Source organism: Coturnix japonica, chromosome 1 (genome assembly GCF_054131305.1).
Source record: "Coturnix japonica strain WE chromosome 1, WE-NBRP24, whole genome shotgun sequence".
Taxonomy (NCBI): domain Eukaryota; kingdom Metazoa; phylum Chordata; class Aves; order Galliformes; family Phasianidae; genus Coturnix; species Coturnix japonica.
In genome coordinates this window covers 83,725,036-83,739,571 of record NC_140663.1, presented here as the reverse complement: position 1 = coordinate 83,739,571, position 14,536 = coordinate 83,725,036, and the positions used below count along the sequence as shown (strand labels likewise).

The 14,536-nt window shown below is 44.5% G+C and overlaps 1 protein-coding gene across 3 annotated transcripts in view; it reads left to right on the top strand.

The window, feature by feature from the left end:
- Positions 1 to 6,847: 6,847 nt before the first annotated feature.
- Positions 6,848 to 14,536, top strand: part of RCSD1 (RCSD domain containing 1) — a 29,321-nt gene continuing 21,632 nt past the window's right edge. For all 3 annotated transcript variants that reach the window (XM_015879163.3, XM_015879154.3, XM_085526874.1), the window contains exon 1: positions 6,848 to 7,010. In XM_015879163.3, the coding sequence (XP_015734649.2) occupies positions 7,005 to 7,010 (6 nt within the window). In that variant the 5' untranslated portion in view covers positions 6,848 to 7,004. The remainder of the gene's footprint in view (positions 7,011 to 14,536) is intronic.

Sequence of the window (14,536 nt, the reverse complement as noted above, 5' to 3'; positions counted from 1 at the left end):
CCAGGCACCAGCTGAGCCTGTGGGCACGTGAGAAGGATCCGGCTGCCAGGCCAATGAACTGACAGGCCTGTGGGAGTGACACTGTATGCCACAGGAGTCATGCATTGGGCTGGACTCAGGCAAACCATCTCATCTCAAAGGAAAAATAAACCGTAGATCCATTTATGCACTGTGCTGTAGCAGAATAAAACTGTTTTCCCTTTAGTATTCCTCTCACTTCCAGGGAGCAGGCAGTGGGATCCCCCTGGGGAAGGGGAAACACTGAAACACAGAGCCTTCCGCTGCTGCCCTCTCATGGCATTGCTCAGGAGAAACCTGCTCTGTTGCAGCACAGCAATAAGAGCACACGTGTGGCTGATTTGGAACAAGTTTTGTCTCAGTGCAAAGTGCTGAAGAGAAAATACGACAAGAAAAGCAGCTAGTATGAGAGATAAGGCAGCTTGAAAGGATACTTTTGTATAGATAGGATTGTGGGCTACATTTGGAGGTGGTGCAGGAGTGAAATGTTGAAAAAGACTGCAACTGTTCTGCAGAAGTGAAAATAGGATGCAAAAGAGAGTCAGAAATGACCTAGAGTTCCTAATCTGTTGTTTAGCTGAGGATGAGGAACATGCATAAAGGTGGAAGCTTATATGTTACAGAGTTTACATTCAGTAGCAGAATGTATCTGCCAAATGTGGCTATCTGTCCTTCAGCAGAAGAGTGTACATTATCGGAGGTGTTCCCCAGACAGTACCACTGCACATGCAAGTTTTTCCTCTCCTTGCTCTCACTGCAGCTCCGCAGTGTTCTGCAGCCCTCCCTGTGAGCAGCCACCATGGGGTGCTGCTGCCTAGCCCTGCTCACAGTGCTTTCAGAGGCCAGCAAGCACACCTGCTCACAGCCCTCTTAGGGGATTTGGGCTGCTTCCAGTGGGCGTTCATCGCTGAACAGCATTTGTTGACATGACGTGTTGGCTCTCTTCTCTGTGTTGCAGAGAGCAGGATTTATTAGGCTGAGTACTCTCTGCTGTGGGCAATGCACACCAACATATAGACTGCCTTGCACACTGCACTGAATGAAGGGAGCTCGTACTGGCCCCCTTCATCTTGGATGAATGTTGGGTAAATCTGTAGGGTGAAGAATGCACCTAACTCCTTTTGTTTGCTCTGAAGCAATGTTATCTGAAGTAAAGGTCCAGACCTCTTTCACTTCCTCAGCTAGATCGCAGAAAGGAGAAGGATTCTCTCTGTTGTAATGCAGTGTGTCTAGGGGCATCCAGGATTCTTGCACAACAAATTCAGACAAGTATTGCTAGCCACCAGTTCCCCTTTTCAACTTATGTTCTTATTTACATCAGCAAAACTGCAAATAAACTGTAAAATCTTACTGTAATTGAGCCAGTTTACTCCCTCCGGGTGTTGGCCAGGTAGTGGAAAAACTGTAATTTTAGTGTAGTTTACATACTGTGGATTGGAGGACATACTTGGGGGCTGTGTCTTGGGAAGGTATATTTTAGCCAGAAAGTCAGCAAGGTCTCCACCCTGCCCAGTGTTTCATCATTCTCTGGCTGCCCTCTTCATAGCTGCTTTTACCCTGTGCCAGCTCCACTGAGATAGCATGGTTGTGTGATGGGCCGGGCAAGTTTTCTCTTCAGATGAAGCCTAGCTGGGAGCTGGGCCAGGCTTCCTGTCTAGATCGTGCAGTCTCTCCATGAACAGAAACCTTTCTTTGTGCAGATAACGCTTGCGGGCCATGCAGTCTGGTCCTGAATAGTGCTTGATTTGTGATCCAGGCCAGCTCTCTGCATCCAAATGACAGCCAGAGTGATTAAAGTCGCTCGCCGCTGCATTTGACAGAAGAGACCGACCTCTGAGTCAGCTCTGGCGAAGCTGAAGTACTCAGTGCTTTGAAGTGCCAGCACTGGGTGCCACATGAGTCCCCCCATGCAAATTGTTTCTAAAAATGTTAGTTAGTTATCAACCTGAGGAGACACCAGCCCTGCTGGGCAGTGCAGTACAGCTACTGTTAAGAAACTTTGAACCATGCAGAATTTTACTGAACAGGAAAAGGTGTTGTGTGCTTGTGCCTAATGCGTTTATTTGTTCTTGTCCTCAAAGTTCTCAAATAATATTTAGTTGCTGCCCCTTTTGTCTGTATGTATATCAAAAGAGAGGTGAAGTGAGCAGAGCACTGGCCCAGCATTTAGCAAGAAGTCCTGTCTTTTTAACAGCACAGAAATGCAAGCTTTCTTTGTGTGCAACCTGCTATGGAGCAGAAATGTTCTGTTTTCAGTCAGAAAATCTTGCTGTTGAGTGAGAGCTTGGGCTGCCTGCTGAGGAACCTGGTTAGAGGGCAGCTGTGACACTTTCTGTGACGCTGAGATGTGCAGTAGGACTGGCTTGGGAATGATGTAGTAAAAAAACATTGTTGTATTCAGCACAGATACCAGAGACTGTGTTAGCAACCCTGTTCTGATGGTAACTTTGTGTTTCGATTAGGTCTTGTTGCATATTAGAGCTAGAACCCTTCACTTTAGAAACAATCCAGCAATGGCTGCTGCTGCTAATATTTGTCCCATCACTGTATTAATAGAATGCGATACAGCCATGCCACATAGTACCCCAGTTCAGTTTGTTTTCTGTAGTCAAGTGGACCAGCAGTGGAAGCAGAGCTATCTGAAGAAATTCAAGTGCTGCAAAAGCCTCCTGTACACCACTCACCTGTCCTAGGTTGCCTGGTGTAGGTGGGAGTGGTGAATCAGTGTGATTCAGAAGATCAGCGTGATCTTCTTCCTAAGAGCAGAACCACTGAGGAAAAGCATTGCAGGTGAAATTCACCCTGTATAATACCATGTTTTTCAAAGTTGGCTCTGTTCAGGGACAAACTTTTGACCAGATCCTGGAACTTAAGGAGCCTGGCTAATTTGTATTGAATCACTCAAGCACAGCCTGGCAATCAGGAACATTTGAAATGATTCAACCTTTTCAGTTAGTGTCTATCAACTGCTTTTTATGTGACCACTGTGCAGCACACACAACCTTACACTCCCTATGCAATGCAGCTCAGTGAGGGTCCCTTATATCTGTGCCCCTTCATTTTAATCAAGCATCTTTGGTAACGGAACATGCCCATTCACCTCAGCTCCCAGGGGTGTACAATGTGTGGCACGTGAGCCTGTGTGTATGAGCGCGTGGTCACATGTGAGCACGTGTGAGTGTGTTCTCAGATGTGCCTCACTGCAGCTGCAGAATGAGAGCAAAAAAATATCGATAGTACAAAGCGTTCCAACTGACTTCATTTCCTGCCGATAACTCCCTGAAGAGGAGGGTGAGGCTGAGCGTTTGCAGCATTAGTTTAATGCTGAGGGGCGAGGGCAGGGTTAGCAGGAGCAGATATTTCAGAACGCAGCCAGCAGAATGGTGGGTTCAAAAAGCAAGTTTCCCATAGAAAATGCTGTTCACGTTCACTTCCTGTGAGCTTGCCTTTGTCAGAGGAGTTGATGTATGAACCCAGCCCAAAACAGGATGCTGGCTTTTTGAGTTGATTACTCTTTGAAACACACGTTATTTTTTTCTTTTCTCTTTTTCTTTTTTTTTTTTTTCCTCCCCATGGCCACCCCATCCTCTTTATTTTTCAGTTGAGAATTCAATTGCTTGAGTGGAATCAGGGAAGGTTGAGACCTCCATTTCAGGAGAGTCAAAAACTCAACGTGGTAACAGCTGCTGGTTAGTAATATAAATTCTGAAGAATGATGTGGGTATCACCAGCCTACTTTGGACACAGAGATGGACAGAACAATCTCAGATAATGGTACCGACGGGCATGTTCTAATAAACTCTAAACAAACCTTTTAACCAAGCGCAGAGATTCAATCTGTCTTGCAGAGAACCACAGCTCCCTCCACCCTCTGCTAATCCACCACCCTCACAAACACACCTTCCTAGATTCAGTGCCCACATTCACAAACCCAAACAAACCAGCTATGGGGACACAAATATCTGAGTCAAAATTTCAGTACCCTACAAAACTTTCCTTCTTGAGAGGCCTCTGAAGAAAGAATTGCCACATCCCCACATGTCCTTTCTACTGATTTAGTATCATAGAGATGTCCCTTACTCCATAATTCATTGCCAAAAAGCAAGAGGTCAGCAATTATTATATATGGCATTGCTAAGCATGGCAGAACTAGTTATATGACGTCTTTTCCAGGCACGCCAGGATGAGTGATTGCATATAGCAGGAGCACCAGTCATTTGGTCTGAAGTGAACTTGCTCTTTTGGCCTCACACGTATCAAAGAAAAGCTGCAAAACCCAGGGGTCCTCAAGCACAGCAATTTCTCACCGCAGTGAAATTTGAATTAATCTGTCTGTTTTAATGTTATTTGTGATGACTGTTGTGTTTTTTATCTCCTGAGAAGAACAGATGTAGAAACTTCTTTTGCACGTACCAACAAATGAATCTTATAGACATCCCAGGAAGTCTGTAAACAGAGATACAGAGGGTCACACTCTGGAATGTTTCACATTCATGCTTGCATGTACACATCATGTAAAACACTCAGCTCCTCAGTACGACCTCATTTAATAACATTTTTTAGAAGGTTCTTGCAGTTAAAGCACGTGGATTGTTTGAAATGTTTTTTTTTTTTTTGGTACTTTTCAGTCCAGAGAAAAAGAAAGCCTAAAGCAAACCCACACTTTGTGTCTTCCTTTCTGGAGAAAAACATGCACCCTATTTTTACGCCTTTCTCTCCTTGCTTGTTCAGGAAGGAAGAATAAACATTAATAAACTGAGTTCTGTGTACCATGCTCAGAGCAATGGCATTTGGGAATTCTGCCGGCAGAAAAGATTTACATCATGGCAAGATACTTTGAAGCATAAATAAGTAGAGTGGAGAAGTGTGGGGGGATGTAGCTGGAACTCCCCATGCTTCAGTGTGGGTAAAGTGATACTATCCCTGCCTAGCAGTTTCCTTTTCTGTAGGCCCAAGCAGTTTCCTCCACAGAGTAAAACCTCTGAAGGCAGAAAGAAAATACTGGAATGGACCTGAACACAATGAAGCAACCACAGTATCTAATTGGTATCTAATTTTGGTCGTCTGTTACATGACAGACAGCTTGACATTTGCGACCAATGCCCACAGTGATTTCCCTGAGCATGAAATTCTCCTGCTGCTGTTACAGCAGGCAAAGCATGGGTGGCCAAAAGTGTCTTGCCTTCCCCACTCCAACCTGCTTCTCATCATTTCAGTTCCTGTCCATCCAACTTGTGCAGAGCTTTAAGAAATGAACAGGATTTCCAACCAAGAAGGAATTTCATTTCTTGTATTCCTTTTAGAATAATAACCTTTGTTTTCTTAGAGTTCTTGTTGCAGCATCTGCTGGTTGCTTACACTAGAGAGGATTCGACTAATCCAGTGTTTCAGCAACAGAAGATTATTTTGTCCTCTTGCCTAACTTCCAGATTGCAACAACTCAGTGTGTTGTTCTTTTGGCTAAGGACTGAGCCACACCGTATGTTGAATTAAGGAGATAATGATTTAAATCTACTGATTCCTATACTTTCTAAAGAACCGCAGGAGTCCTGCAGCATTCAGTACTGCAAAAGTTAGGTATGCCATAAAAACAACTATACTGAGACCATTTATTGGTACCAATAATCTGGGATTTAATGATGTTCACATTTAAATCCATTCTGGAATGTTTTCCTCCACAGGCAGCAGAGACTTGTGAAACACTGCAAAAGAAAAGTATGCACTGCCATAGAGAAGATGCTTTAACCCTCTTCTGCCCTCAATACAATGACATAAAACTGTGTCACTCGAAAGGCAAGGAAGCCAAGCAGAAGACAAAGCGGGTGTTTCCAAATTCCTCTGCACCACCCTACTCTCAGGAGGTGGGGACTGAAATTCTTGAGGAGGAGCATGTGCAAACAGTTGCTAAAACAGGAACAAGATGTATAGTTTGCAACACTGCACTCTGAATGGAAAGGGAAACCGTAGCAAAACATTCCTGAGGCTTAGTTTTTCCCATCTGAGTTTTTGCACCTCCACAGAAGCTTCTCATTGCCAGTGCACAAGTCTGCCCTTCCCTTCAAAAGGAGGGGTGAACGTGCTGCAGTTTCTGTCCTAGCAATGTGAGAAATGAATTCAGAATGGAAAGAGCAAGTCCTGAGCTAGAGCTAGCCAGTGACACCTTGCATGGGGACGCTGTACTTGTGGCTGCTTTTGTGCAGCACCTTTCTCAGTGAAGCCATGGTCTCTCTTTGAGGAATCACCCAACAGCATGTTAGCACTGCTGATATTGAGCCCAGAGTCCCAGCTGTGGACCAAGGTACCAAAGCCATGTCTTCTGTGCACATGCATTGCCACCTGAATTCTGCTCCTTTTCCGCCTCTCAGACTACTCTGAAGAAAGAAATGAAACTGGAGGAAGAGAAAAGGGAAGGTATAGTTAAAGGAAGAAAAGATCTGACTCAAATTCAACGAGAGAAGAGTGAACAGGGGAGAGACTGAGGGAGATGTTGGGGAGCAACTCCCAGCAAAAGAGAAATAGAGGGAAAACTGGGCTGGGAAGAGAAACAAATAAATAAATGAATGAACGAGGTGGTAGAAATATGAAGGGGAGATAGGAAGGGAGGGGAGAAAGGGCACACAGGGTGTCCCCAAGTTTGGGCACAGCAGCAGAGTTTGCTGCTTGTTGTCTCATGAGTCCAGCACTCTGGGAAGGACAGTATCTGTTTAGATTTGTGTCTAAATTTAAACTCTGATTGCCTTGCCTCCCCTCCTCTCCTCTCGTCTCCCCTCCCTCCCTTCCTCTCACCCACCCGCCCTTCTTCCTTGTTCGTAGTGCAGGGCCACTCACTGGGCTCTGTCAGTTTTCAAGCTGAGCAGGACTGTGGATATTACATACCCTCCACGGCAGCGTGATTTTGCTCTGGCTCGGCTGAAGTTTTCCCACAGATAAGAGGGAAAGGGGTGGGGAAGGAAGATTGCTCTGAGGACACCTCTCTCTTGCGGGACATGGAGGTAAAGAAAACTTACATTTCCACTTGCTTATGGCTCGCTCCTAGATCTGCATTAGCTGCACCTTGCAAAGCAGTTTCTCACTAAAGGCGGCTCAAAACACCTTGTCGCTGAGGTTCAGATATATGTCTCTGCCCCACAATTCCAGCCTCTGCCGTGGACCTCAGAATGTTTTACAGGGTTCAGATTTGGAGGTGGGGGGGGACTGTATGGGGAAAAATTACATCTGTGAAAGGGGAACGAGAAGGACTGCCATTTACTTCAGCAGTTAGTCTCTGAGGTAGGAAAATGAGTTCCATTTTAATAAGAATAATTTTGGGACAGGGATTTGAAAATTCAGTACAATTGTGCATGTAAAGAGAAGCGAACGAACTGTAGAGGATTACTGGACTCCTTGGGGTTGATTCCCAGCCAGTACATAGAATAGCAGCTGTGATTTAGACCCTCTTGTCCCCTCTGTTCCACGTGGATCTTGCAGTCTCACTTTCATTACCAGCAGCATTTTGGTTCAAGAAAGCAAACCTGAGAACCGTTGCTGTGGCAAGGTGAATGAACACTGCAGCCACAGGACAATTGCTATGCTTTTCTTCACGCTGTGTGCCTTGTGCTTCTAGGGAATAGGAGCTCTTGTCTCTCGGCAGGCACACTGCTGATGGACAGGGCTGTGGGAGTGGGAATAAGAGTCCCCTGCCTTTTCAGTCCAAACCTCTTGTACAGCAGCCTCTTAGGCAAGGTAGTTCATTTCTCTTTGCCTTCTTTCCCATCTGAAATGGGAGTGACAGTGCTGGCTTTGCTCATGTGAGATTGGATTCACTAGCTTTTCAAACCATTTTCAAGCGGCAGAGGAAAAACTGTGTTTAGGAGGGGCATGGAAGATAGAAATGCGATTACAACATTGGCAAAACCTCAAATGACGAAAGAGGACTTTGGGTATTTCTTTCAGCAAAACACAGATCTTACCAAACACTTTATATTAATCTTCCCAGAAAAGCCTTTTCTTTGTGCATTGGTGTGGCACCAGCAGCGTGGAGCACGCAACAAAGCCAGACAGCACTGTAATTTTTCTTTGAAGATTTCAAGCACATAACTCATCTGGGCAGTTCTGATAACGCCCAGGTGTTAACATTGCAGTCCTTGTTATCTGTGCTGGCCTGCCCTGCAGACAGGGGTTAAAGATCAGGCACGTTCATTACAAGATAAGTCCTCAAAAGACTATCTAAAAAATTTTGGTGTTGAGCAGAAGCAAGCATTGCTGAAACCAGTGCAGCATAGGTGTTATGTGGCATGACAAATACAGAGCTCTATGAGGGTTTTTAGGTTTGTCAAAGCCTGGATCGGTAGCTCTTACTGCTTGCTTCATAGTTTTTCACTGTGCAGTATCCTGTCATGTCTCAGAGGGGCTGCTGAACTCTTAATCTGTTATCACTGCATTGCACAGGAAGTAGCATATGGAGCAAAAAATAATTGAGGGCTGAAACAGACGTTCTGTCTTGTTGAGGACACTTTGCCCCATCTCCTGTCCTCTCCATGCACAGGGGAGGACATCACTTCTCAATATTCTCTGTAGTCTGCTACAGAGGGTTTTCAGAGCTTCACGGCACAAAACCTTGTTTCCTTTCGGGAGACATATCACACATGCAGTGGGTCTGACCGTCAGGAAGCTTCTCTGAATTGTTTAGCCTATGACTTTCATCCTTTTGATTCTGACCCTCTACCTGTATTTCCAACTCTTTTCTCATGCTGTCTTGTTTTCAGATCAGCTGTAGATTTCTGCATCTCTTATTATTTTTAAAACACTACAGCTCCCCAGACACATTTTTAATAGTGTTTGTTAGGGGCTCCCCCCTCCTTGCCCCAACCCTCCAGCAAGGTGGTTGATGTCCCAAACTTAAGGTATTAGACCAAAACAAAACAAAGAGCCAAGACTTGAGTCCCCACCTGCCAATATTCTATTTCTTCCTGAGAGCTTTTCACAGGCACCGTATGCAGGACATGGAGGCTCGTTACCATTTTCACTTTAAAAAGCATGTAATGGTCCTGTATGACAGGAACAAGAAGTTCTGTCATTTCCCTTTTTGCTTCATCGGCAGCATGCAGAGCTGCTCTGCACTTTGCTGCTGGTAGAACTGGCAAGCGCTTTGCTCTAGCGGGACATGTGAGGATTACCAGCATTAGGTAAAGAAGGGCAGAGGGCTGACTTAGACATATGATTTCCATCACATCTCTGGCACGAAGGTCCTGTTTTTGAAGGATCTACAGAAGCCAGACCAAAAAAAAAAGCAGCAAGTCCTCATTCTTGCCACTTCATATAATTTTGTAGTCTGCTGTTGTTCAAGAGTTCTTTTGTTTTGTTTTGCGAAGACCCAGCTCCTTCATGCAAGATAGATTTGAGAAATGGTTTTCATTCTAGTCTTAAAGCTCATCGAATGGTCTTGAAATCATGAATCTATCGCAAATAGACTGTTAGCTGCAAGAGTTAAAGCAGCCACTATATCTTTGCATTTACAGTAATAAAAAAGGATTGTGTTGGTTTGTTAGTTTACACTTTTGGAACTGGACCAAGCTGTTTCATTATCTTACTTACTATATCAAACCTCACTGAAAAGGTTGTGATTTAAGGCATCCACTGACAGTGCTTGTGGCTTTGTGCAGTTCATATTTAACAGCAGACATGGCATTCCTCTCTCCAGCCTCTCTGTAGGAGCTTGGGAGCATGCGGACATTTGAACTTCGCTCACAAAACAAAGATCCAAGGCAGTGTTCAGCTTTGGCAGCTCCCCGTGGTGCACTGGGTTCCCTTAGTTGTGAAGATGCTGCAAGTAGCTTTATTTCAGGAAGACTCCTCTCTCCTTTGTGCCTACCAACAGATTTCATGTCTTTCTTCGCTGTCAACAATTCCATGTCTCCTCTACAATTAACTCCTGCTGGATCTTGATTTTGCCTGTTGTTACATCAGCTAAGCAGAGGAAAGGCTCAGTTCTAAGTAGAGACTTTGCTCAGCTTTTCACTTTCCTACTGTGCAACTTATTAGACACTTCTCCAGTCCCCCAGCACTGTGCTCTCCCTACAGCACAATGTCACAGAATCACAGAATTGTAGGGGTTGGAAGGGACCTCTAGAGAACATCGAGTCCAACCCCCCTGCCAAAGCAGGCTCCCTACACCATGTCACACAGGAAGGCGTCCAGGCGGGTCTTAAATATCTCCAGAGAAGGAGACTCCACCACCTCCCTGGGCAGCCTGTTCCAGTGCTCCGTCACCCTCACTGTAAAGTCCTCAGCTGGGACATCTGGAGAGTGATGGCTCCACTGCTCTTTTCAGGAGCCTTATGGTAAAGATTCCACGAAGAGTCCCTGGTACTGCTCCAGCTCCTCTAGCAAGGAAAAGAGCTACCCAGAGAAAATTTGTCTGACTTTGTTCCCCACCTCACTGGGAGCCTGCAGAAACCTCTCTGGGTTCAAACACATTCACTAACTGAGCTCCCTCAGACACGCAAGGCAGAAGCCATTTTTCCATTTTGTTGTGGTCAACCTAACATCACACCAGAGCACATTTCCAGGTCTAGTATCTCAACTCCTGCATCACTCCAGCAGCCATAGGGAATGATGCTCCCTCCCAAGACACAAGGGAGCTATCCTGCAGAGATGCTTCCATGACCTAGGAAAACTGCATGAAGTGCGTATCATCTATCACCCAAGAGTACTGAAGTGGATGGGAATGAAGAATGTGTAGCCAGGAGGGCTGAAATTTGTGTCCCTTATGGCCCCCAGAGCAGCAGAAAAGTAAGCCACATAAAGGTAGACTGAGTTGAATAAGTTCCACCCTTGCAGCCATGGATTCAAGATAAGTACAGGCAGTATGCCATGGTAGCACTGCCAGGAAACAATTTCCCTTTCTCAGGAAGCTGTTCTGTTTGGTTTTCAATGCAGAAGTTAAAATCTTCCTTTTCCATTTCTTTTTATTTTCTTTTTACTTAACAGCAGATGCACTTATCTCCAATGTTTCCCCCAGTCTCATAAAAATAACACATTAATGCAGAGAGTCTGCATTAATAATGGGAAGAGTATTTAAATATATTAAGAGAGGTACCATATGACCCCAATTTACTCCTTAGGTCTGGACAAGTTTAGTTTTGCCTGACAGTAAATAGCATGTCTGCAGCAGAACTGGAAAGGATCAAGTTTGGCAGACTTCTACATTGCAGTGAGTAGATGAAGCCCCCTCTTGATAGACAGGAAGGAACAAAACCAAAACCCGCGGGGATGCCGTGACCCTGACTTTTACCTGGAGGGGACCCAGGATAAATAGTGTGCAGAATCTAATCTTTTCTTGTGCCAGTAGGGAATGCATGATTCTTCTGAGCCCTTCCTGTCCCTTACTCCCCATTTTGACTTTTGTGTGTGTGAGTTTCGTCACTTGTGGTGAAAGCTTTTTGGAAAAGCCTTTCTTTCCTGTACTCCACAGTCTAAATGGCAGGGCATTTACCATTGAGCGGCATATTATGCGTACCTTCTCTACCACATTCCCAGGACCTGCTAATATGAAGAACAGGGAAAACATCAGAACTGCTTTACAGATAGCTGCCATAGGTACTGCTTAGGAAGCTCTGCTGGCTTTCAACTAGGAATTAACCAACCCCATACAGTCTAGGGGAGATTTTCTCCTCTGTTTCCAAGTAGGTTGGTTAATAGCTTTAGAGGGGTGGATGCTCTTTTTTCTCTACACCAACTCTATAACCTCATTTTGGGATCTGAGATAACAGCTGTAATAGCAGCAAGAAAAAAGCTGTTTGGAGGACTTGTCTCTTTTACAGGTGAAGACCTCTTGTTACCTGTAGGTGGTATAATACTGCAAAGACACAGCTTATTTTGATGTCTAATGGACAATTATATGCCATCAGCATCTTGAAACACAGCATGGATGAGGATGAATTTGGTCTATAGACAAAAGATCTGTTGTGTAAGAAGTTATTTTACAGACTCACTGCACAGTTGTTTCACACCTAGGTCTTGTCAAAGGCCTGGGGCTCTTTGTTCTAATGGTGTTTCATGTAGGTGTTTCACTTCATCCAAGCCACTTAAGTATCCAGCTTTGCTCTCATGCCAGAAATGCTTTTACATTTGCATCAAGTCTGAGGCATACCTCTGTGGTATCTTCTCCTCAGTATATGGGTGTTGGTAACATACTGACAGAGACAAGGCTTATCTGCCCCATTAGTGCAGACAGAAGTTTTCACCTGTGAGAGAGAAGAGATTAGACTAAATTCCTCTCAGATGGGAATGCATCACTTGCTAAAAGGAGCTTCTTCAAATTCTCTTCAAAGACTCAAACCTCGCTTGCTAAATTGACACCTCATACAGATGCATGTCATTTCCCTTCTGTTCTTAGCATCAAAATTTAATAGAACTCAAACCCCATACAGCAACCAACAAGGTGGTAAGCTCTTTTTTATAACCTTGTGTTCTTGTGGAACCCTTTATAATGAAATGCACACTGTTTTGGTCAGTACGGATGACTAGTGGCCAGTTTGCAAAAGATACTGATTTATCAGTGCCAACTTCAACAAAGTCTCTCTTCATCTCAAATATCTGAAACTCATGCTCTTAATACCATGCACGACTGGACCACAGCTCAGATTGTGCTGTTGTGCAGTTTGGTAGCTATGGCACGCAATGGTGCTTTTCTGGGCATACTGAAGCATTTCACAAAATTTAATACCTCTGCCATATGCTCTATCATGAAACCAGGCTACGTGCTTCTTCTTAAAGCAAGACATTTAGTACTCACATAGACCATAGCTTTTTTAGGACAATAAATAATGCGTGCAGTTTGGAAAGCCTCAGTATCTAGTGGATACAGACCAATTATTTGTTCGGAGCTTTGTGTGAATGAGAGGACAAGCTAACTCAGAAGAGTGGAGGCAGACAACTGAGGCTATACAGTCAGATGGGACAGGAATCTAAACCTTTTAACAGGAGAAATGGTCGCTCAGTGCTTTGGAAAAGCAGTACGCCTAGCAATAACGGGATCAAAATGAAGAGGTATATCTCACCAAATAGCAGGAAGATCTAGCAGTGAGATCGAGCAGTATTTGGAAGTTATTTAAAGGTAAAGGACACCTCTTTTCCCAGAGTAATTCGCCTGGAGAGAGCATTAAAAAGCCAATGTTGGGAGCTATCTTCTGTTGAATTCAAGCAATAGTATTGATGGGGCTACCAGAAGGGCAGGACAGTGCTGTTTCTGCAGTCCTTCTGTGTGTGCAGCTGTGGGCAGTAGTCAGTGGCAACTCAGCATCAGGACCAGAAAGCATTTATGATTCCTTCCTGCTACATCACATCGTCCAAGCCCTGCAAACTTCTGCCTTCTGGAAATCTAGATCAAAATAAACTGACATAATACATAAAAGATTCTAGGAGCCATCACACGTAAAACACAAAACTGATGCTACTCTTTCTTCCTGATTTAAGAATGGATTTCTTTATCCTGTAAAACTGTGAACTGCAACAGTAGTAACTGCTGTTTCAAGTCAACCCTCTTGAAATACCTTACTCCTGAGTACCATTTTCCACTGATGTAAGTTTGGGTGAAAAAGGTCCACTTTGTTTCTCTGCTCTTTCCACATATACACACTTGAGCTTGTGTGCCAGGTTTCCTAGGAATTTCAACCCTTGGGCCATGCAGCTTATGTGTATTTAACTTGTGATATGTGTTCTCTAATTTGGTTTCCTGCTAGTATTTATAATGAGCATGGAGTTGTCAACACCATCCCTCTATGCAAACCTGGTATTTTCATTGCCAGTTTCAGTTTCAAGCTGTTTGTTCCATTAGAGGCACAGGGGCTGTCAGTGCAAGCAAGTACACATGTGCACACCAGTCCTGTAGATAGCAGGTGTCTGTAAACAGAGCATAGAGAGAAAAGGGATGGACTGCTAAATACTCTGGACTACGAGGTAACAGGGCACAGAAATGAAACAAGTCAGGCAGGTCACTCATGCAGAAAGGAAACAATTTTAGCACAGTCACTTTCATCTCTATTCTTGACACAACTGTCTTTTTCACTGATGCCAGGACTATTAACCTTATGTAATCTTGAGTTCTGCTCCGCATAGCAATTTCAGCTCCGAGATCAATGTCTTTCCCACTAATATCAGGACTTTTACTCTCATGTAACTTCAAGTCCTACTGTGTATAACTCAAGAAACCTTTGCCCACAGGCTGGACCATAGGATTTATTGCTTTTTGTCCCCCTACTCCTTTGTATACACTGAACACGGAACTCATTGTATTTGATTGCCCTCCTGCACATCTCCATCCCTCAGCAGTGGCATCTCACACTCACACTGCTCCAGTTCTGATCTCACATGACTGCTGTAGGTCACCCATCAACCACTTCCTCTTGCCAGACCCTTCAAGGCATTGCTCAGAAGTGTGGAGCTCAAGGTCCAGTCCTACACTGTCCATCCCACAGCAGTTTCATACTCTGACTCAGCAAAGTGAGGTCTGCATCACCCACAGCAGCAATTCAAGCCT